Source organism: Eschrichtius robustus, chromosome 20 (genome assembly GCF_028021215.1).
Source record: "Eschrichtius robustus isolate mEscRob2 chromosome 20, mEscRob2.pri, whole genome shotgun sequence".
NCBI lineage: Eukaryota > Metazoa > Chordata > Mammalia > Artiodactyla > Eschrichtiidae > Eschrichtius > Eschrichtius robustus.
In genome coordinates, this window is record NC_090843.1 from 19,277,825 (window position 1) to 19,300,626 (window position 22,802).

The 22,802-nt window shown below is 57.3% G+C and overlaps 2 protein-coding genes across 3 annotated transcripts in view; one reads left to right on the plus strand and one right to left on the minus strand.

Annotated features, from left to right (window-relative positions):
* MED24 (mediator complex subunit 24) overlaps positions 1–1,508 on the minus strand; it is a 32,030-nt gene extending 30,522 nt beyond the window's left edge. For both annotated transcript variants that reach the window (XM_068531081.1, XM_068531082.1), the window contains exon 1: positions 1,387–1,508. The gene's annotated coding sequence lies outside the window, so the exon portion shown is untranslated. The remainder of the gene's footprint in view (positions 1–1,386) is intronic.
* THRA (thyroid hormone receptor alpha) lies at positions 1,005–22,802 on the plus strand. The gene is made up of 9 exons (XM_068531084.1): positions 1,005–1,205; positions 11,654–12,001; positions 14,862–14,929; positions 15,479–15,579; positions 17,478–17,625; positions 18,236–18,441; positions 19,449–19,595; positions 20,127–20,385; positions 21,007–22,802. Exons 2-9 carry the CDS (start codon positions 11,949–11,951, stop codon positions 21,255–21,257), a joined length of 1,233 nt encoding a protein of 410 aa, XP_068387185.1. The 5' UTR covers positions 1,005–1,205; positions 11,654–11,948; the 3' UTR covers positions 21,258–22,802.

Consider the following 22,802-nt stretch of genomic DNA (forward strand, 5'->3'; position numbering starts at 1 on the left):
ATCCTGAAATGAAAGGATCTGGCGTCACTGGGTTGGTTTTATGTCCATGAATGCACGTGTGTGTGTGTGTGTGTGTGTGTGTGTGTGTGTGTGTGCATGAGGGGTGGGGCTGGCATTATGGAGACCTCTCCTTTGGGGAAGGGAATCCATTTTTACACAGCCCACCCTCCTCCTTAGACTGGCCCTGTACATTTGGATTGGGTTGGGGGGGGGCAAACATGGGAGGAAAACCCACCTCTGTGAAGCTGAGAGTTGACGGGGTAGGGCAAGCCTTACCCCCTCCCCAGCTCAGCAAGAGGACCAGATTGTTGAGGAAATGACTGGTGACAGTGAATAGAAAAAGCCTATACTGGAGGAGGGTGACATTTGAAAGAGGAGGCAGTGGATCAGGTAATGATGTTAGAAATGAGCCTGCAAGGGAGGGAATGGGGAAGCATACCTCCAAAAGGGTTAAAAACATAGGATGATTGAAGTTAAAAGGACCTCAGGGGTAACCGTGCACAATCCTCGAATTTTAAGGTTGAGGAAGCTCTGCCACCTAGAGCGGTGGTGATTTGTTCAAGGTCACACAGTGAGTTACTGGCAGAGAAGGGACCCGAACTCAAAACAAACTCTAAACCTCCTGGGGTCTGGTATTTAGACTTTCCCCCCGACTTCTAAGGTGCAGGCGGCTCGCCGATAAGCCCTTCTCCATCCCCGTGGTGCATCTCCCCCAACCCTGCAATTCTTCCAGCAAGGGAAGGCTATTTTCTAAATGACATCTCTTCCAAAATATGTCACCAAGTACCACTCCCGCCGGAGACGCCTGGAGTGGGGCGGGCAAGTGCGGGCGGGGCGGGGGCAGAGGCGGCCGAGGGGCGGCCGGGCGGCTGGCCGGGGTCCCGGGGCGCGGCGGGGGGCGGGGGCCGGCGGCGGCGGCAGCTAGGCGGCCTGCAGGGAGCAGCCGAGAGCCGGCCGGGCGCGCAGAGCCCGAGCCCCAGCCAGAGCGGGGCGGGGGAGGGAGGAGCCAAGAGCGGCCGCCGCCTCTGCCGGAGGAGCCGCGGGGCCGCCACACTCGCCCCCCGCCCCCCCGCGCTCACTCGCACTCACACCCGGGCGCAGGAGGCGGGCGGCCTGGGCCCCACCGGCCCCCCATGGACGCCCCCGGCACGGGGCGCTGAGACCCCCGCGTCGCTGCCCAGCCCGGTCCAGCGCGCCACGCCGAGGTAAGGGGGAGGGAGCGAGGGGGCATTAATATGCAAATGCATCGCGATTGATTATGCAAAGCCGCGGGGCTCTCTGGCCAGCTCCCAGGCGGGCTGGGGCGCCCGAGGGGTACCCGCTGCCAGCCTCAGCTTTCCCGGACGCCCCGGTGACCCTGTCACTGGCCGGGAGCTTGCAACTTACGCCCTGGGGAAGAGAGGCGTTGCTGGGAGGTCGGTGGGCCCCGGGGTTCGCCGGCGGAGATGGCATCCGGGCCTCCCCCTCGAGGGCCCGCCCGGCCTCTGTCCGGCCCGTCCGCTGCGCATTCCCGGGCCCGGCCCCGCTGCCGGCCGCCGGAGCTCCCCCGCCCGCCGCGCCGCGGTTTGTTTACGGTGCGCCGGAGGCCTGCCCCCCCAGCTCCCACCCCTAGCCTCCCAGGCCGAGGCCGAGTGGCCTTTGCAAAGCTGCCTCCAGCTGCGGAGGGCGGTAGGAGTGGGGTGGGGGGTGGGCTTGCACTGGCCCCGGGAGGAGGAAGTCCCCTCCCCTTCACCCGCCTCCCCAATTGAACATGGCTCTCTGGTTGCAACACTCTTAATTGCAAAAACGCGGCTGGTGGGGGGGGTGTGTGTGTGCGGGGCGGGGGGTGTATCTGAGGGTTCCTAGGTGATTAGGGGAGTTGCAAGCTTGGGTGGTTAGGGAAGAGAGGGAGGAATGGACCCGTGTTGTGTGTGCCACCCGTTTCCCTCCCCTTGCAACGTGTCTCTGGTGCCCCTTCTCTGCCTGGGGCCCTCCCTAGTCCAGTGTGAAGGAAAAGCCTGCGGGGTGGGGGATGATAGGGGCAGTGGAGAGAACCACGCGTTTCCAGGGGTGGAGGTCGCAGAAGGAAAGTCAGTGAGGTGGGAGCCCACCTCTCAGTGCTGGCTCTGGCCCCAGGAGGGGGAAGGGATGAAGGGGGCTGTTGTCCAAGATGAGGGGGGAAGCAAACGTGACATGCAGACACACAGATATGCTCACATAGACAGCCACATGCACACCCAGGGACACCCAGGCGGATTCAAGGACAGGAGCTGCTGGACACACCCACATGGGGACAAGGGAAGAGGCTGGCTGCCGCTGCACAGGGGAGCTCAGAGGGGTGGGACACACCCACGGGAGACCAACCGTAGGGAGACCAACCCATGCACATACCCATGCACAGGGTCACACGGAGATGCTGTCACACACAACAAGGAGGAGTCGCTGTCACCCACACAGAAAAAGTCACTATCGCACGCCTGCATGAACACAGAGCAATTGCACACAGCCGCACATTACAAAAGACCCTGTCACTCACAGGCACACACGTGCTCGCATGAGCCCAGTCACACAGGCATCATCTCCTTGCCGTAACAGTCGCTGTCACTCAGTCAAACGCAAATGCAGTTACACATCAACACACGGATACACTGCTTAGCAACAAGTATTTTCCTGGACTCTTACTGTGGCTCTCTGAGGTTCTGTATACCACAAAACCCCTGCTCCCATAATGGTGTAAGGCACGCATTCACGATAACATTTTCCGTCTCTTTCGCTTGTCGTTCCCCGCCCCCCTCCCCCAGATGGTGAGCTCCTTGAGACCTGGGAGAATCTCTGGAATTGCTCTGGATCCCACCCAGAGCCTAGCATAGGAAGTGCTCTGTAAATATTTGTTAATTGATTGACTGTGGGAACTCCGGACACAGGTACACTCATTTGCACACAGTCCCAGGGACTCAGGTGCAGAAGGCATTTACAAGGCTCAGGACCACACAGTCACAGGTCTACAATCTGGATGCACACAGTGTAGTTGTGCAGTCAGGCACACCCCTAGATGCACATACAGTCATAGACTTTTCCCCTCAAGCTTCCTCCTGTCTTCTTTTTTGAGGTTCTTTTTTTTTGAGGGACAGAGAAATTAGAGCAAAGAGAGTAGTGGGTAGGGGAGTTCTAGAGGGCCGAGTCATGGACCTGAAGCAGTGTTCAGTGACTTCAGGAGCTGGGATGATCCTGGCTGCTGGGGGGAGGGGGGTCTTGGGGAGACCTGGCTCCTAGGAAGCAGCCTTTATCCCTACCCCAAAGCAAATAAGGAACCTAGCTGCCCCTGCTGGGGTTGTTTGTCTGAGCCATTCCTGGGGATGCTCACGGGCCCCCAGCTGAGTTCCTGCCTCCCACCGTGAGTCTGGCCCCTTTTCCCACCTCTGCCCTCCTGTCTAAACTTGGAAGTCTCCCGTAGGAGGCAGTATGCTGGTGAGTGTCTGGGTGAGTGATGTGTATTTTTGACTTGGAATTTCGCTCCAATGCTCTGTCTCCGCTGTGTCTCCTCCCTCCTCGTTTCTCTGCTAGTCTGTAACTCTCACCTGTCCCTGCCCCCGTCGACCCCTGTTCTGGTCTCCGTTTCTGCCACAGCCTCCTTTCTCAGAGCTGGGAACTGGTGGTGATGTTCTTCATTCTTCTCCAGTTGTTAATACTCAAACCCCGCCCCTCGGCCCGCCTGCCCTGCCTCTGGGGTCAGCGGGAGGTTGGGGTGGGGGGCAGGGGGCTCAGCTGGCTGCTCAGGACATCCTGCGCTTCCTCAGTACTGCAGCTGCGGCCAGCGAGTTTGGGGGGCTGGGAGTGGGGGGGAGAAGGAAAGGGGGTCAGCCACTGCCCATGCTGACCTCTCAGGCTGGCAGGCTCAGCCAGGGGACACCAGCTGGGTGGAAGGCCTGGGTGTGCAGGCCATGGCTAGCTAGCTCCCAAACAGGCCGGTGAGGGGGCTCCCTCCACACTGACCCGCTGGAAAATAATCGCCCCCCAGGGGCAGTGGCAGGAGTTGGCAGGACCCGGCTGAGCTGGGTCTTTGGCAGGACTCACAATGGCCTTTCTCCACACCCCTGGCAGCTGAGACCCACCTCAGAGATGCCCAACAGCTGTGTCTGCTTTGTCCAGCCTCAGAGCCTGGTTCTGAGGGTACAGCTGCCCAGACTTTGTGTGGGGCTGTGTGAGGCCCTCTCCCATGGGCTGGCCCTCCAGCCCAGAGTGGCAGAATGGGCAAGTCTTCCAGAGAGGGAGTTTGAGCAGGGGGCATCTACCATTTCTGGCCATGCTCCCCTCTAGCTGTGGCCTAGACCATGGATGAGGAGGCACTGGTAGGGATTCTACCATAGAGAATCCATGGCTGCTACTGAAAGGGAAACTGAGGCTGGGTCACAGGGAACACATAGCTGGATGAAAGAACAAGATGTTGTTCCTCTAGCAGGTGATATGCTGTAATGGTTAAAAGCAGGGATATATAGATATATATATATATATATATTTGGTTTTTTTTTGGAGCTAGATTGCCTGGATTTGAATCCCAGCTCTGCCACTTGTGGATTGTATAATCCTGGGCAAGCGATTTAACCTCTCCCTTGCCTTGTCTGTGAATTGAGGATGATAATACCTACCTCATTCAGCTTTTTGAGGATTAGAGGAGTCAGAATATACAAAATGCTTTAAAAAGTGCCTGGTGCATAACAAGCACTGTATGTGTTAGCTGTTACAACGAGGAAGTCTGTAGGTCACTTCTTGGAGAAGCTTGGTGGAGAACTGGATCTCCTAGACATCACAGGGATGGGATGGGGAGGGGGGGGTGGTAGGGATAGTGGGTCCCTAATCTCCAGCCTCCTCATCCTCCATGTCCCCTCTCTCTCCCCCGTGAGTTTATGCAGCCTGGAGCCCCTCTGCCTTGCCCTCCTCTGATCTTCACCTTTTAGCTGCTTCTTAAAAGGAGCTCTTGACATCTCAGCCTGGGACACGCCTGCCCACTTAGGGGCAAATGCATGAATATTTGGGCATCACTGCATCTCTGGTTAGGACAAGTCTGAGAGCACTGGGAATGGGGGAGAGAAAAAACAAGGAAAGCAGGCTCTCTCCACAACCCCGCTCCTTTCTTATGAGTAGAGTACGGCACCCTTCCTCTCTCCTGGGGACCCAGCATCTCAGCTACCTACCATTGATCAATCAACCAGGACCCAGCCCTGGCTGACAGATTCCCCACCCCTGCATGGAGGGGGCATTAGTGTGGAGGACGGTGGCAGTGAATAAGGAGGGTGTTAAGCGTGGCACCTCGAGATCCAGGGTCTGTCCTGGGTTGCCACCTTTCCTCTGTGCATCTGGTGATAAGACTCCTCTCTCCCCCAAATCCCTTTTATGCAGCTCCCCCAGGACGGTGGTGGGGATATGCCTTGTGGTGGGCCAGTGGGGAGCCTCTGGGGTAGGGGGCTAATCTCAACCCTGGTTCTCATGGCTGTAAAGGTGCTTGGGGGACTTTTGTGCCTCTTGGGGAGGGAGGCAAGTGTGACCATGGTGGGAAGAGCACTGGCTGGGAGTTGGAGGCTGGGTTTTCACCATTTGCCAGTTGCTGACTCTGGGCCTAGGTTTTCATAATCTGGAGGCAATGGTGCCCACCTCACTCAGAGTGAGGGTAAGTAACATAATGTGGGGTGACACCTGTGGTCAGTCGGTATTGCATCCTGGCACGGCAAGCAACGCCTGTGGATTCTCCTCTCTTCCCAAGGCCTGGAACGCTCCAGGGTGCGGATACACGTGCTGCTTGGAACCAGAGACAGTTCTCAGTCTCTCACAGAGGCATCTGGGGCTGGTGGAGGGAGGGGAGCATGTGGTTTTCAGGCATATGGTGTTGCCTGCCTTCCTCCCTGGCAGGCCAAGGCTGGGGCACCAAAGGGGACCTCCCGCTTGCATGCCATTGTGTGAGGTGGTCCAGAGGGAGGGGTCAGAAGTTCTCTGGGTAGACAAGGGGAGCAAGATGGAACTTACTGGTGCCCAGAAAATGCTATCCTTGGTCCCCTGCTTTGGAGGTGGGCACCCAGCACTGGGGACTGGGGTTAAAGGTTAGGGCCAAAGGCACAGCCACACCTCCAGCAGTGGCAAAGAGCAGTGTGATTGGACCCAGCCCCCAGCCCTCTTCTTCCTCCTCTCTTCCTCTTGTAAGGAAGAGATGAGCTCTTGGCTCCTAGAGCCTTAACTGCCTGTTTCATTTTCTCTTTTACCCAGGCGCGTGGGGCGTGGGCGAGGGAAGGGGACCGGGACCTGAGGCTTTGGTGGCTATCAGCGTCTTTGTACACATCAGTGAGTGGGTGTGTTGTGCGCGCGCAATCCATGTATGCGTGTTTTGTGCATGTGTGGGCTGGGGAGGGCTCTGAATATCTGCTGGAATGGGGTACCCGGAGCCCGAGGCTCTGCGCATGCGGGGTGAGTGTATGTGTCTGCACGTGTCCGTGTGTGTGCGGGAGACTCAGCTGCATTTACTTGCTCGCTCTCGCCTGCTCTCTCTCCCTTGCTCACTCGTATGCGCTCCTCTCTCTCCCTCCCTCTCTCCCTCTCCCTCTCTCTCTCTCTCTCTCTCTCTCTCTCTCTCTCTCTCTCTCTCTCTCTCTCTCTCGCACTCACACACACACACACACACAATTTTCAATCTCTCGCTCTCTCCCCCCCTCCTCCTCCCTCTCTCTCCCCCCATTCCCTCCCTCCCTCTCCCGGCTTCTCTCTCCCCCCTTCTCTCTTCGTCCCTCTCCCCCGCCTCCCCGCCTCGGCCAGTTCTGCTTGGGTGGGGGCTATCTCCCGCCTCTCTGGGGTGCCTGGGAGAACATCCCTGCTTTTCTTTTCCCCTCCACCATTCCCTTCCCTCCTGGGCGTGCTCCCCAGGGCTTGCAGACTCCTCTCTGCAGCCTCCTCCTGGGAAGAGGGGAGTGGGGAAGGGAGGACCCCAAGCCCTGTGCCCCTGATGCCATCTGCAGTGATCGCCTTGGCCCTGTGACATTCATGCCTCCAGCCTTCAGCTGCCCCACCTCCCAGCTCCGGTTACCCACTGGCTGCTGGGGGGAGGGCAGGGAGAGTACGTCCAGCTTGGGGGTGCTCCTAACTCTGCCTTCTTGGCTATTTGGATCTCCCCCTCCATTTCTGGAGGGAACTGGGGCATGGGGCACGAAGTTCTGTGGGTTGACAGGGAAGGGGCTGAGCTCTTGAGCATGGATGTGGGCACAACCATCGTCAGTAGGCGTGGGGGGGATGGAGGTGAGCCCTAGACTTGGGTGCCCACCTTAATGCCTGACTGGAGCTGGCCTGGGGTGGGAGGAGGGACAGGAGAGCAGCAGGTGGGTGAGGTTATGGTGGGGTTGGGCGGGAAGCAGAGTCTTTGATGTTAATACTGGGCATCTGGCCCAAGTCAAGGCTACTGTTTATGTCTTTCTGTCTGTGACCTGCAGGGGGGAATTTCCTGTTATATTCTTTTGGAGGAGAGGATCCTTTTGTTTAAGTAACCTATCTCCCCCTTATATTATATCCCCCAACCCCATCTCCCATTCTCTAGCCTCCAAGGCCCCACAGTGGCTAGGAGATCAGACTTAAGGGTCACTGCCCTTAAGCGCCAGAATCCCATCTCATGCGGGCCCCGCGAGAGCCCACCAAAGAGTGCTGCCTCGCCCCCTGCCCACCCACGCCCCGCCCACCCCACCCCACCCCGCCGCGCTTGCCAAGCTGGTGCCTGTGTCTGTGTACTCCTCTGCCATGTCACACCTGCCAAATAGTACCTCCCTTCCCGCCTTCACTCCTCCTCTCTCTCCTGGCACTAGGATAACAGGGAGTTGGGTGGGGCAGTCCCCTTCAGTCCATACCTGAGAATAGAACCGGGGGGATCTGGGAGAGGAGGAAGAGGTCCCAGCCCTGAGAGGCATCTGCCCCTCAACCTGGGTGCCTGTATTGCTGCCGCAGCCTCCACCATCTCCAGACTCCCGGGGCTGTTGGTGTTTGTGGCTGTCCATGGGAGCCCACGCTGGCACAGGCAGCAGTGTCTGCACACAGATGCCTGTGTTTGCCTGTGCATGCCCGCGCGCGCATGTGTGTGTGTGTGTGTGTGTGTGTGTGTGTGTTTGGGCTACAGTGGCCACCTGGCCACCCTTCTTGGCCCCCATGGTGTGGAGTCAGGGCATCAGTGCCAGATAATTGGGAGTGGGGGAGAAATACCTCCCCCCACCCTAGCAGCAGGCAAAGGGGAAGGGGAGAGGGAGGTGTGAATCTCCCCACAGCACTATTAATAGCCCACATGCCAGGCCACCAAGAACCAGCTGTCACCGTGGAAACCATTTCTCTTCTCCCCTCCCCCCAGCCTCCATGAGGTGGGACTTAGGCGGGGCATGAAGCACCCCCCCACCCATCTTTCTTTGTTACCTTTCTGCCTTTGTCTCTCCTTCCCTCCTCTGTCCTCCTCTCTCCCTCACCCTTCTCTCTCCACTCCCACCTCCTTGCTGCCTTTCTTCCTCTCCCTTGACTTCATTGTCATCCCTGCCTCTACCCCCACCCCTGCCCATCTCTTTGTTCTTGCCCCTCCTCATCCTTCTTCCCCTCTTCCCCCATCGTCCCTTTCACCCCTCTGCTTCTTCTCTTTCTCCCATTTTCTCAGCCCCCCTCTCTATATGTGAGTCTTTCCCTCTGTGGTTGGCAAGGAGGAGGGCTGGGCTTTCCTTAGAGCATTAAGGACAAAGTTCACGGGCCCTGACAGGTGGGGCCAAAGCCAAGAGCAGACACTCAGGAGAGTGGTGGGCACAGAATTTGGGGCTGGATTCTGGGGCAGAGGGTCCCCTCTGGCAGCCCTAGGAGTCCTTCCGGGGAGTCCCTTGGGTCCACAGGACTGCGGAGTGGGACAGTCCAGCAGCGGGAACATGGCATGGTGCCTATGGATGCCGCATTGGCCTCTTGTCTCAGTCCCCCCATTGCAGAAGCACTTAAGCTTAATGAAATGCTTCCCCCTCCGCGGGCACCTTGCCCACACTGCCACCAGGCATCTCTTATCTGACAAAGAGGGAGTGGGTGGCCAGGCCAGCCAACAGGTGGGCCTTGCCTGCCGGCTGTCCAGCCTGGTCTCAGAGCCCCATAGCTCCAGCCCTCTGCCTCTTGGGGGGATACTGAGCCTCTTCCTCTGCAGGGGATGTGCCAGGCAGGCACTGGGGGTATTGAGCAGGACTCCAGGAGGAGGGGAGAGAGGCTGCCCTTCAGCATGGGTATCTCTGCCCCGCCCCCCTGCCCTACTGACTTTTTTCTGCCCACAGCTAACACAAGCTCATGTGCTATGTGCCTCCCCGCATGCTGGGCCCTCTGCCTGCTCTGTCGCCTCAGAGGCCCAGGTATGTCCCCAGAGAGATGACAAGGACTCCCCAAGGGTTCCAACCTCTTGCTAGGTGCCAGGCAAGGGTGCCCTAAGCAGTGAGGGCAGGACCTTGCTCCTCTGCCCACTACCAGGGGCTCAGTGGGCCCTGGGCGGCATCAGGCACCGTTCGGCTCAGCATAGAGGTGGGGCAGAGTGGGGGCCTCCTCCCTCCACCCCCCGCAGCAGGCACGTGCAAGCCCTTGGCAGTGCCCAGCCACATTTGGAGTTAAGGCCAGTCTGGGTCGGGGGAAGGGAAAATAAACATGGTGGCTTAGGTTGGCACTGCCCCAGGTGTGCCCTGTAGCAACTGGCAGTGGCAGAAGTCGGGGGGAGGGGTCCTCCAGAGCTATGGCCTGGGGCAGTAGCTGCGCATGCCATGCGCTGCCACCGGTGCTCCCTGCCTTGTCTGGCCCATAGCCGCTGATGCCCATTCCCACACACCACGGTTCCCTTCACCTGCCTCCAGGGCCTGCTCGCAGGGCTGCCCCTCTCTCAGCATGCCCACTCCTGTGCCTGCCTCCTCCCCTCCCCGGGGGCACTCGGGCCTCAGGCTGGCGAGTGGATTTTTCCAGCTTCTGTAAACAAGTGGTGGCAGTATGCCAGGTGGGCAGGAGATGGGCGGGGGCAGCACCGCAGCCAGGGTGTGCCAAGCACCGAGGCACAGTCTTGGGGGGAGGGGGAGACAGGGAGACACCCAGACCCAGAGAGAGAGAGAGACATTCAGATGCAGACAGACAGACCAAAGGAAGCTTCACTGGGCACAGATAGAAGTGGAAACAGAGGCGACAGAAAATAGCCCTCTATTGTCCAGCCCAAGGCCCACGCCTGTCTCGGCCCCCAGCCCCTCACTGCTCTGGCTGAGCGCAGCAGGCCCCTATGCCCAGGCCCTGGGCATCCCCACCCACTCCTTCTCCCCCCATCTCCACCCCTTAGGGCTGGCTACGCCATTATAAATTTATAACAGGAATTTCTCCGCAAGCCAAGAAAAACTTGACCTACTTTCTTGACGGCTCCCTGGGCTAAGGCTCCCTGCTCGCACCCCTCCACCCCATGTCTCCCGTCCAGCCCCCAGTGCCCAGTTCTGGTCTGCAGGGGCATCGAAAGCAGAGTAGGCCACCCTTCTGTACTACTGCCCTGCTCCCCAGCATGGGGACTTGCCTGAGTGCAGACGCCGTGTCCCATGGTCCAGCCCTGTCCTACCCTGCCCAATGGCCTGACTTATCTCTCCTTTCTCCTCCCACCCTGGCTCCTTATCAGTTCCTGGGGGTGGGGCCGGGGGGCCCAGGGGCAAGGACTCTGGTGCAGCAGCCACTCGATGGAGGTTGTGTGCGGAGAGCTGCACCTTTTGTCCCCTCTCACGTGCCCACACCTGCCTTGTGTGTGCAGACACGGAGCCTCGGGTCTGCAGTCTGGGGTCAGCGGAGCAGCGTGGGGGGAATGGTTGGCCCAGGTTGGCACTGCCCTGGACCCCAGGTCGCAGGACAAGGCAAGCATTGGAGGCAGGCTGCTTACTAGCTGTGCCAACTCAAGTGAATGGTCAAGCTTTCTGAGGCTTTGTTTCCTCACCTGTGAAGTTCTGATACCAGAGGGCCTATATTCTCTATTCCATTAACGCGGGTTAGTTTCCTTTCCCCTCCTCTTGCCATCCTGGTGGGTGGCAGCTCAGCTAAACCAACTGGGAAGTCTGGTCCTCAGACTGGGAAGTGTGATTTGGGACCTTGTATGGGAAGCTCCTTGGGGGGCCGGGACTGGGGAGTCATAAGTGCGCCAGCAGCCGGGGAGGTGGGTTCCCTACTATTTTCAATGTCCCTCTCCATGAAGGCACCCATGTCCCTGCATGCTGCCCCCACAAACCACATTTCCTTCACCAGTACCCCCCATGCCTGGGCTGAAGCTGCTCATCTCTGGTGGCCTCTTGCCCTGTAATACTGATGAGTTTTAGGGAAACTGGGGGGTGGTAACAACAGCTGATGTTTAATAGACGCATATTAAGGGCCAGGCACTTGATTGAATGTGAGGAGTGAGACGAGGTACATGGATGACCTCATTCTTTCCCTCCATCCCTTTCCATGTCTGGGGATCAGGATGTGGATCTCCAGTCTTGGCTGCTGTCTGTTGGTCTGAAGGGTTGTCCTGGTCCTCTCCCTGTGCCTGCCCTCCATGACTACCACCACCTCGTTATGAGCCCCAAAATGTTGGCACCAAAGGAATCCTATTCACCTAGCCCCACCATGGCGCCGCCTTATCCCTGCCTCTTTCCTCTCTCTGCAGGGACCTCCGGACAGGACAAGATTCCGAAGCTACTCCCCCAGCCCAGGACCCCCCCACAGACCCGGCTTCCCCCCCAACCCCACTACCTGCCACTCCCTGGCCCCTCTCACCGCCCGCCCCCCTTGGGGCGCAGGGCATGGTGTGAAAGGCCAAGTGCTGAGACAGGCACCATGGGTGCTGGGCCCTAGGGCCTGGGTGGCGGGGGGTGGGCGGCCTGTGGGCGTGCCGGGGGGGCCAGTGTGCCCACCCCAGTCTCTTGGCGTGCTGGAGGGCATCCTGGATGGAATTAAAGTGAATGGAACAGAAGCCAAGCAAGGTGGAGTGTGGGTCAGACCCAGAGGAGAACAGGTAATGGGTCTGGCAACTAGGTCGTGCCAACTCCTAGGCAACAGGAAGGGTCACCTGGCTGGGCCCGAGAGAGTGGAGCTTGGGCCTTTTAAGCACCTCTGGGGGGATGGGCATGAGGCCAGCAAGCCTGCTGCCTACCTTTGCCCAGGAGATGAGGTCATGTTCCCATGCGGCAGGGAATTAGGCACCTCAATGGAAAGATGCCCATTTTGAAGGCGGGAGGTGATGCAGAGCAGAGTAATTACAGGCAGCAGACACGTGGCCCCTCCCTTGACAGTGCTGGGAGTCTCAAATGCCCCCCAGTGTCCCCTCAGCCACCCTCACCTGAGCATGTGGAATCCAAGCCTTGCCATTTCCCTCCTCTCCCTACCAGCTTGTTCACTTCTGACCACCAGCGTGTGGTCCAGAAGCCATGGTGCGTGTGACATGACATTTCAGGGCACATGCACCAGTAGCTGTTGGTCACAGCTCACGCTTATATTTGGAACCTATTGGGAGCCTCACAAGCTCTTCCTTGTTCATGGGCAAGGGCGGGCATTGCCATGGGGCTCCTCCCAGGAAGTGAGAGTGAATGCCAGCTACGAAGGTTTTGCTCCACGTGGAGGAGGCATCAGCCCTGCACACACAACGAGGGATGGGTTACCTATGATCTGCATTGTGCTTCAGGAGCCCAGAGGGTCTCTGCCTCTCCCATCGGCTCCAAGTGGCACAGAGCTCAGTCTCAGTTGGCGTGGTGCCCTGGGAGCTGGGTACAGCCTGTGCCTATGGCCAGGGAGAGGGTGGGGGAGGGGTGCTCTGGGGAGTAGTGTGGCCGTTGCCTAGGAGACCAGATCCTGAGCCAGGAGGCCGGAGGCCTGGCCCAGCAAAGCCCTGGGGCCCAAGACTGGGTCCCTGGAGGGGTAGAGGAAGTGGATGGGGCTGGCAGCTGGGTAGGGCAATGGGGGTATCCCCCCCCCCCGCAATCCCCACCCCAGGGGGCTCTGAAAAAGATTTAGCCTGTCATTGCGTAGCTCTCACTTACAGCCTCTGTACTTCCCTGCCCAGACTTCTGTGGGTCTGGGAAAGTCTGCTGCTAACTCTGAGAAAGGCGGGAATGCCAGTTCCTGGTCCCCCAGGACTGCAGCCCCTCCCCTGTCTGCCTCCCCTCCCCCATGTCCCTGCGCCACCTTGTGGCTGTCCCTGGGACTGCACCCAGAGGCTGTGAGTCTAGTTAATTGCTGAAGACTGCCAGCTCGACTGGGGCCTAGGTGGCCGGGGAGTTCCCCCCACACCCACCCCTCCAGAGGCAGGAGGGAGATCCGACCCTCGAACTGTTGTAGACATCAGACAGGGGTAATCCCCAGGGCGTGTGGAACACAGAGTTGTCTGTGGCTGTGACCCTGGCCAAGGTCACTGTGTCAGTGTGTTGGGAGCCGCATCAGGCCCCAGGCGGGTGGGTGGGGGGGGGGGAGGACCCTGCAACATGCCACGCACAGGGTGGGTGTGGGAGGTTATACAATCCGTGCATGCATGTAGAAAGCTTATGTAACCTGTGTGTGCCGAGGTTATGTAACATGTATGTGGAGAGGTTGGCAACATATGTGTGCAGTGGCTGAGGGTTGCTAATACCTTACTTAGAGGGGCCCAGGGTCCTTGTCCTGGCTCTGACTCCAGCCACAGTGTCACCAGGCACAAGTGGGGCCTAGGTTTGCTGCTCTGCTAAAGGGAGGTCATGGACTGGGCAGCTCTGGGAGTCCCATCCTTTTCTCATATTCTTGGGTCTAGGTTCTAGTGGTCCACTGCGGTTATTTATTTTTATTTTTATTTTTTAATTTTTGGCTGGTGTTGGGTCTTCTTTGCTGCGCATGGGCTTTCTCTAGTTGTGGCGAGTGGGGGCTACTCTTCGTCGCGGTGCGTGGACTTCTCATTGCGGTGGCTTCTCTTGTTGCAGAGCACGGGCTCTAGGTGCACGGGCTTCAGTAGTTGTAGCACGCGGGCTCAGTATTTGCAGTGTGCGGGCTTCAGTAGTTGCGGCATGTGGGCTCAGTAGCTGTGGCGGGCACGCGGGCTTCCGTAGTTGTGGCTCACGGGCTCTAGAGTGCAGGCTCAGTAGTTGTGGTGCACGGGCTTAGTTGCTCAACGGCATGTGGGATCTTCCCGGACCAGGGCTCGAACCCGTGTCCCCTGCATTGGCAGGCAGACTCCTAACCACTGCGCCACCAGGAAAGTCCCACTGTGGTTATTTAGCATGTGTGCATGACCTGGAAATCAAGTCACATGTTCACTTGGGGGAGGGGCATGGTATTATTAGGTGCCCGTCTAGAGGGTTGTATAACATGTGGGCATATCCTAGAGGTCATATAACACATTTGAGAAAGCCTTGCAAGTTGCATAGATATAGATAGTAGAGCCTGCTGCTTATTTACCGTGCTTGGGTTTATACTGAAGGCAGCATAGTTGTTCGTGTGTGCTGGTCTTATGTTGCACATATTTGTGTGTATTCTAAAGGTTATATAGCTTTAAGCATGTCCTGAAGATTCTTTCTGCATACGTGTCATGTACTGAAGGCTTAAATATGTGGCTATCTTATAGATTATGAGCGTGCTTGTGTGTGTGTGTGTGTGTGTGTGTGTGTGTGTGTGTGTGTGTATGTTGGGGCCCTAGAATATGCTTGTGCCCCAGCCAAGCCCTTTATCTCTCGCCCCAAAGCTTCCAGATAGCTAGACCCTTCTCAGTTTTGTCAGTTGACCTGGGGGTGGGAGGTAGGATGAGGACACAAGAAGGAGGGAGTCAGGCCTGGGGGATGACTTCAGCCTATTGGATGAGAAGGGGGGCTGCCCAAGGACTGCTCTCTGATTCGGCCCACTTTGCCCCCATCCAGTGCCAGGTCACCAGATGGAAAGCGAAAAAGAAAGAACGGCCAATGTTCCCTGAAAACCAGCATGTCAGGTGAGCCTGGCTGCGTGTGCCCTTCCTTCCCACCCTCAACCCGACAGAACCAGGCCAGGGCACTTCCAGGGCCTGGGCCTATACCAGCAGTTCCTGTGTCGCATGGGGAGAGCCTCCTGGAGAGTGTGGGATGGACTTGTCTGGGGTGAGAGGGGTGATGTGGGGTACGCTCCAGCCTTTGAGGATGGATTAGGTCAGGAAGGGCCTCTTCCCTTCCCCCATAGCCCCCTTGCCCGAGGTCCTCAAGATGAGCCGCTCTGACATTTGCTTCTCCTTCTCCCGTATCCCCTGCCCCTGGCATGCAGCAAGAGAAAAGCCCTGAATGGGGCAGTCAGAAGAACTGGATTCTCCATATTCTTAGGGAAGGGGATGGACAAGGTGACCTCTGATGTGTCTCCAGGATTATACCTGGAGACAGAGAACCCTTCAGGGAGGCTGGGCTAGGGGATGGGCCAGGAAGGAAAAGCTGGGGGATGGAGAAAGTGTAGGAGCCTCTCTGCTGGGGACCCAAGCCATGCCTGCCTGCCTGCCTCCCTTCCTCCCTCCCAGGGTATATCCCTAGTTACCTGGACAAAGACGAGCAGTGTGTCGTGTGTGGGGACAAGGCAACCGGTTATCACTACCGCTGCATCACTTGTGAGGGCTGCAAGGTATGGACCAGCCAGCTCCTGCCCCTCCCCCACCACCTGAACGCCACCCCCCCATCACATTCCCTTTAAGTCCCTCAGCACCTGGCACAACAGACAGCTCTATAAACAGGTAACCTAAAGCCCACCTGTTATATCATCATTTCTCTTCTCTTATTCATTCATTCATTTGTTCATGCATAATCCCTGCTCTGCCACTCATAGGTAAGATGCCTAATCTCTCTGAGCCTCAGTTTCTTCATCTATAAAATGGGGATAAACATACTACCTACTTCATAGAGTGGCTAGAAGAATAAAATGAGATAATGCACATAGAGTACTTAAAACAGTGCCAAGTACAAAAGAAGCACTCAATAAATGTCTGCTTTCATCCATCCATTCAACGTATTAAGTGTGACATGTGCAGTATATGCCCTTCCCTCAAGTTGCTCACAGCCTACCAGAGAAAGACTGACATCAGTTAAAAGCAACATCAGTGTTTCTCAAAATGTAGTTCCTGGACCACCTGCAGTACTTGTTAAGTGCAGATCCCAAGGCCTCATCCCAACCCTACTCTATCAGAATCTTTTGTGGTGGAATCTGCCTTGGATTGCTTCCACTGCACCTGAAAGGGTGAGAACCAGTGCTGGGGGGCATGGCGGAGCCCAGAGAAGAGGATGGCAGAGTCTCCCTGGGCAGAGGGGGTCTATGACTTGGGGAGGCTTAATTAGATCGCACTTTGGACATTTCAGCCTACATGGTTTTTCCAGGATCACCACTTCCTGACAGTGTAAGACCTTTCAAGAAACAGAAAGCTTTAAGAATATGTCAAGGCTTCAAGTTCCTCTCTTTCCTGGTGTCAATCAGACCAAGACCACCAGGGATATAGAGTCCCCTAGCAGTGTTCCTGCAAGCAATGCCAGCAGTGTAATATACAACAAGGAACCTCACCCTCAAGGACATCTGAGTCCCAGCGGGGCATCCCGAAAGGACAGAGATGCCTTCCCACTCCTAGAGAGCCTGATGTAGGTCTAACGTGAGGCCCAAGAGTCTGTATTTTTGATGGCTACCCAAGGTGATTATAATTGCACCCCAAAATCTGAGAGCTCAGACCTTGTGTCTTATACCTCAGGTCCAGTTCTGAGTCTCTGCTGCCCATTTAGCCATATGACTTTGAGCAAAGTGCTTAATCTCTCCAAGCTGCAGTTTCTTAGTCGGCAAAATGGAGATAATAACAGTTCCTACCTCATGGGGTTGACATGAGCGTTAAATGTGATGATACAGGATAGAAAAGGCTTATAAGTGCCCGACACATAGTAAGTATGCAACAGACATTAGCTCTTCATATTATTACTGCCATCTTGAGTCTTGAGGTTTTTCCTTTAAAGCAAAGACTAAACTCTCTATATAAAATTGAAAATATTATCTTCATGCTAGTAGAGTTCATACCCAATGCCTTTTCTTGACTTTTTGACCCCCCGCCCCCCATTTCATGAATTCTACCTGCATGGGCAACAGGCAGCATGTATGAGAATGGTTTTGGGGCCAGTGTTGTTTTTAGAGTCGTTTAACAAGATGGAAAATCAGGTATTCATTGGTGTCCAAAGCGGCTATTCCTTCAGGCCTCTTAGCACCTCACACCATCCCAGGCTCAAATCTCCTAACTGCGGTCACCATCCTTAACTCTGCCACCACCACTACCCATGTACCCCGGCCCCTAGGCAGCTGGGGGAGCTGAGGATGTGTATTTCTAAGTCCTGGCAGAGCCCAGTGATGCGGGGCTTGCTGTGTCGAGAGGATGCCAGGTTCCCTCAATAGTTCCCCAGCCCGCCCCCCCCACCCCAGAGAACTGCACGGTTGATTCAGGAAGGGAAGATTGTGATCACAACATGCTCCGTCTCCCTGCCCTCCCCCAACTCCAGGGCTTCTTTCGCCGCACAATCCAGAAGAACCTCCACCCCACCTACTCGTGCAAATATGACAGCTGTTGTGTCATTGACAAGATCACCCGCAATCAGTGCCAGCTGTGCCGCTTCAAGAAGTGCATCGCTGTGGGCATGGCCATGGACTGTAAGGGGATGGGTGGGGGAAGCGGGCCAGGCAGCTGTGGGGGGGGGGGTGCGTTCAGACATGGCAGCTCCCTTCCAGGTACCCACAGGGCAGAGAGACAGTCTGGGTCAGGCTGGTGGCAGAATGAATGTTCAGAATCTTGGTCCCTGCTGCCCTCATCCCTGAAGAAAAGGTAACAGGATCCCTCTCTGGGCTCTGGGCATGGGCCTCAGTGCCTACCTGCCTTTCACCACTCCAGGGCCTTAGAGTTGTTGGGTCGAAATAAGTCCTGAGTACCCCCCCCCCAATAGCACAGTGTCTCTGACTACTAGAGAAGGCACCCCACTTCTGGGTGAGAGAGGGCATTTTTCATTAGCTAGGGATTGGATGGCAGTCTTCTAGTAACTACTGTCACTATAACCCTTTAGATCAGAACATGGTATTCCTCTGGGTCAGCCCAAATTGGAGTTGATGTGGTCCCAGTGATCATTCATGATCCAGGTTGTGCCACCCGACTGCTAGGTGATTTGGGAAGTCACTTAGCCTCTCTTGGCCTACTGGGAAGAGTAGTTTCTGAGTGGGTTACGGAGTGTGCCATGCAAAGGGCATCGTGCCTGTCTGTTGTTGACAGTGGTTCTAGATGACTCGAAGCGGGTGGCCAAACGCAAGCTGATTGAGCAGAACCGGGAGCGGCGGCGGAAGGAGGAGATGATCCGATCACTGCAGCAGCGACCAGAGCCCACTCCCGAAGAGTGGGACCTGATCCACGTTGCCACGGAGGCCCATCGCAGCACAAATGCCCAGGGCAGCCATTGGAAACAGAGGCGGAAATTCCTGGTAAGGAGAGAGGGAGCCCGGGGGAGCGGGAGCCAGGTAGCCAGGAGAGGAGAGTGAACTCAGAGTCCTGCCTCCTCTAGAAAGCCTTCTTAGTTTAGTCTGACCCAAGGCTGATAGTCTCTGCAACTCGACAGTGCTGATTCGCACACCTGTGTAAGTGTCGCTGCTGTCAGGGTCCTGCCTTTTCCACCTGACTGGGAGCTCCATGGGGGCAGGGCCTTGCCCTCCTCATCGAATTTCCAGTGAACGGAGGTGAGCTCTCCTCTTTTTCCTGCCCACAGTGACTGGGAGGAAGGGTGAGGACGCAGTCATGTAACAGTATTTTGGGGGACCTCTTGGGTGCTGGGCATTGTTTTAGGCCCCGGCAAAACAGAGCGCCAAGTAAACGGTCAGCTTGGGAGGAGATGGATAGTTGGTTGTGTATGGTGGGGAAGGCAGAAAACTCCTGGTGGAGTGTGTCAGCAGGTGGAACAGTACGCTCCTAGGAGCACTGGCTCTGATACCAAGCACGTGTGTGTGTAACTGTCGGGGATCAGACTGCCCGGGTTCCAATCCTGCTTCTACCACTTACTAGTCACATGACCTTGGGCTTATTACTTAGCTGCAGTCTGTCTCAGTTTCCTCATCTGTGAAATGATGATACGTATAACATCAACTAATGGTGATAAGTCGTGGTGAGGATTAAATGAGATAGTATGTGTAAAACACATGGCTTAATGCCTAGTTACATGTTAAATATTCAATAAATCTAGCTTCTATTGTTATGACATTACCTCTACTGCTATTATGATCCTTGTGATTATTAGCCAACTTGGAGCTCTGGCGCTGGTGTATTCTCTGCCCCAAGATGGGAGAAGCCTTAGCCCTGGGTTGGGACACAGCTGCCCCCAGGTGCTAGTGGCTCCGCTTCCCCAAGCTGCCTTGGAGCTCCCCCTGGTGGGCAGGGAGCCTCGGTGAGAGGTTGAAAGGGGTCTGCAGCCCCAGCTGACCCCCATCTCTCCCTCTAGCCGGATGACATTGGCCAGTCACCCATCGTCTCCATGCCGGACGGAGACAAGGTGGACCTTGAGGCCTTCAGCGAGTTTACCAAGATCATCACCCCGGCCATCACCCGTGTCGTGGACTTTGCCAAAAAACTGCCCATGTTCTCTGAGGTGAGTGGCAGATGGGAGGAGAGACACGGTGCCACGCTGGAGGGAAACCTCGGGCTGCTCCCCAGGTCACCCAGTCCCAGCTCGTGCTCATCTGAAGCTCTCTGGATGGGGAGCAATTCCTGTAGGTCAACACACCCAACACACACACACGCATGCACGCACGCACACGCACAGGGTGAGCTGATCCCTAAAGAACCAACAGGCTCCACGGGCCCAGCCTCCCCAGCCCTTCCCTTCCTGTCTCCCCCGAAGTCTACGCAGCCATCCTGACTCTAGAAGTTCTCCTTGGCCACGTGGCCTAACTCCCTATACCTCCCTTCGCTCATCTGCGGTGGGCATGGAGGCACTGACGGGACCTAACTCAGAGGCATAGTTGGGAGGCTTAATGAAACAGGGCAGATCCATCGCTCATTGCAAGGGAGCTGTTCAGAGCACACGTTCCTGGCCAGTGGTGGCCTTGCGGCTCCCAGGGGGCACCCGTGGGGGATGCTCATGCGGAGGGGCCTGCTGAGTGTCCCTGTGGTTCTGCAGCTGCCTTGCGAAGACCAGATCATCCTCCTGAAGGGGTGCTGCATGGAGATCATGTCCCTGCGGGCGGCTGTCCGCTATGACCCCGAGAGCGACACCCTGACACTGAGTGGGGAGATGGCTGTCAAGCGGGAGCAGCTCAAGAATGGCGGCCTGGGTGTCGTCTCCGATGCCATCTTTGAACTGGGCAAGTCACTCTCTGCCTTTAACTTGGATGACACGGAAGTGGCTCTGCTGCAGGCTGTGCTGCTAATGTCAACAGGTACCGAGGCCTGGCTGGGAGGGCTCGGGAGCTTCCAGGGGCCCAGAGTTTGGCTGGGCCCTGGGCCTGTCATGCTCCTTCTTTAACCCCATGGTCTCTCTGCTCCACAAAGCTGCCTCTCTATCCCCAGGCCCATCCTCTGTCCCCGGTCCCCTGCTCTGTCACCCATCCCCCCTCCGTTCTGATATCCAGGCCCATCTCTTACCTCCGAGTCCCTCCTCTACTCCTATCCTGGCTTCATTTGTTCTGTCTGCCCCCACCTGCTCTCTGTCTCCCCCAGACCCCTTTGTTCCCCATCCCCCACTCTGTTCCCATCCACCTTCTCTCCCCAATCCCCCCTCTGTTCTCAGTACCCCTTTCTTGCCCCTAATGCCCTCTGTATTGCTCTTCCCCCCTCCATCTCTCTGCCCATTAGTTCTGCCCTGTCTCCAGGTCTCCTCTCTTTCCAGGCCTACCTCTTGCCCTCTGTCCTCTTTACCTGCCCCTCCACCCCCTGGTCCCCTCCCTCTGCCCTGCGGTTGCCCCTACACTTGCCCAGAACGTGTTTTTCTTCCCTCTCCCCCAGCCTCTCCGCCTCTGCCCCCCTCCGCCCACTCACCCGCCTGCCCCTCCTTCCCCCAGACCGCTCGGGCCTGCTGTGTGTGGACAAGATCGAGAAGAGTCAGGAGGCGTACCTGCTGGCGTTCGAGCACTACGTCAACCACCGCAAACACAACATTCCGCACTTCTGGCCCAAGCTGCTGATGAAGGTGACTGACCTCCGCATGATCGGGGCCTGCCACGCCAGCCGCTTCCTCCACATGAAAGTCGAGTGCCCCACCGAACTCTTCCCCCCACTCTTCCTCGAGGTCTTTGAGGATCAGGAAGTCTAAAGCCTCAGGCGGCCAGAGGGTGTGCGGAGCTGGTGGGGAGGAGCCTGGAGAGAAGGGGCAGAGCTGGGGGCTGAGGGAGACCCCCACACCTCTTCTCTCCTCCCTCTCGTCCTCGGATAGATTCAGCTCCCCACACACCCCCCCGCATTGCCCCGTCCCTCCTCAGAACCTCCAGCCCTGGGGCAGGGCAAACAAATGAACTTGCTATGAAAAGGACAGTGTGGGAGGCGGGGGGGTCGGGGGGCGGGGGGGACTGTGTCCTGCAGTTCCCAGGACCCCGTCCTCCGAGAAGGTAGGAGAAGGGAGGGAGAGCTAAGAGGGGACAAGCCATCTTGACCGTAGGGGATGGAGGAATGTGGGATGGGGGAAGATGCCCTCAACTCACCCCCCCTACACACACGCAAGAGAGAGCCCCCCACCCAGTCTCTTGGCCTAGGTTCCCCCTCCAGGCTAAGGGCCTCTCTGCTTCCCCAGATGCCTGGGTGCAAAGAAAGGCTTGGCTTGGCTCCTCCCCTGGAGGTTAAAAATTACAGTCATTCTAACTGCACTTTGGAAACCAGGCACGGAGAGAAGATAAATGAAGAAATACTAGACAGAGGAAAAAAAGAGAAAAAAGAGAGAGCGAGCGATTGATAGAGAGATGATATTAAGTTATTAACTGAGGCTGGCCAGAGGGGAGGACCCCCCCCACCCCCAAGCACTTTGAGAGCTGCCCCTCCTCCCCCCAAATCAGAGAGAACTGCCCCCAACACCAGGTCCCCAGGGGTAGGGCTGCCGATCAGAGCTGTGAGTTAATACAACAGGGTCCTGGCCACCCCCCCTTGCCTTGCCCCTCCCTCTGTGCCCCTTTGGCACCCCCCACGCCAGTACTCCCTCTGCTCTCTGCCACTCGTGCCCGCTGAGTTCCATCTACCTCTCACGCTGGATGCCAACTGGCCCCTCACCAGCCTGCCCTGCTGCCCACACAGCTCCCCTTTCAAGTGCCCAGCCCCAGGGGCCTCTCCCTGTGCCCCCCCCCCCCAACTCCTTCCGCATCGTGGCACCCACACAGGAAAAACTGTGGCTCAAGGTCCCGCCCTCCTCACATCCTGCAGTATTAGCTACGATCCAGATGCTGCTGCCCTGGGGGGTGGGGGGGGGGTGTGCGTGAGCTTCTCCCAGAGCCTCCACCCCCTTAGGCCCCTGTTTCCATCTGTCTGCTGGGCTCTCTCTAACCCCTGCCCTCCTCCTTTCCACTCCCACTCGATGCACTATCCCAGACTCTGGGCAGGCAGGCACCGGAATGGGGGTGCTTACATAAATGGCACTTAGTCGAAGCCCTGGGGGAGGGGGCGGCTGGTGCGCCTCCTTTTTTCTTTGAAGCTCTTTAGGCCAGCCGCCCCTGCGCCCCTGGAGCCCCTTTCCCCTCTTCTCTTCTCTAATTCAGGGACTTTGGCTTGAGCCACCTCCCACCCTCCTGGTGAGGAGTGCTCTGTTGGTCTGCACTTGGGTGAGCTGCCCTCCTCCTCCTCCCTTTGGCTATCGCCCACTCCGCAGGGGAGAGAG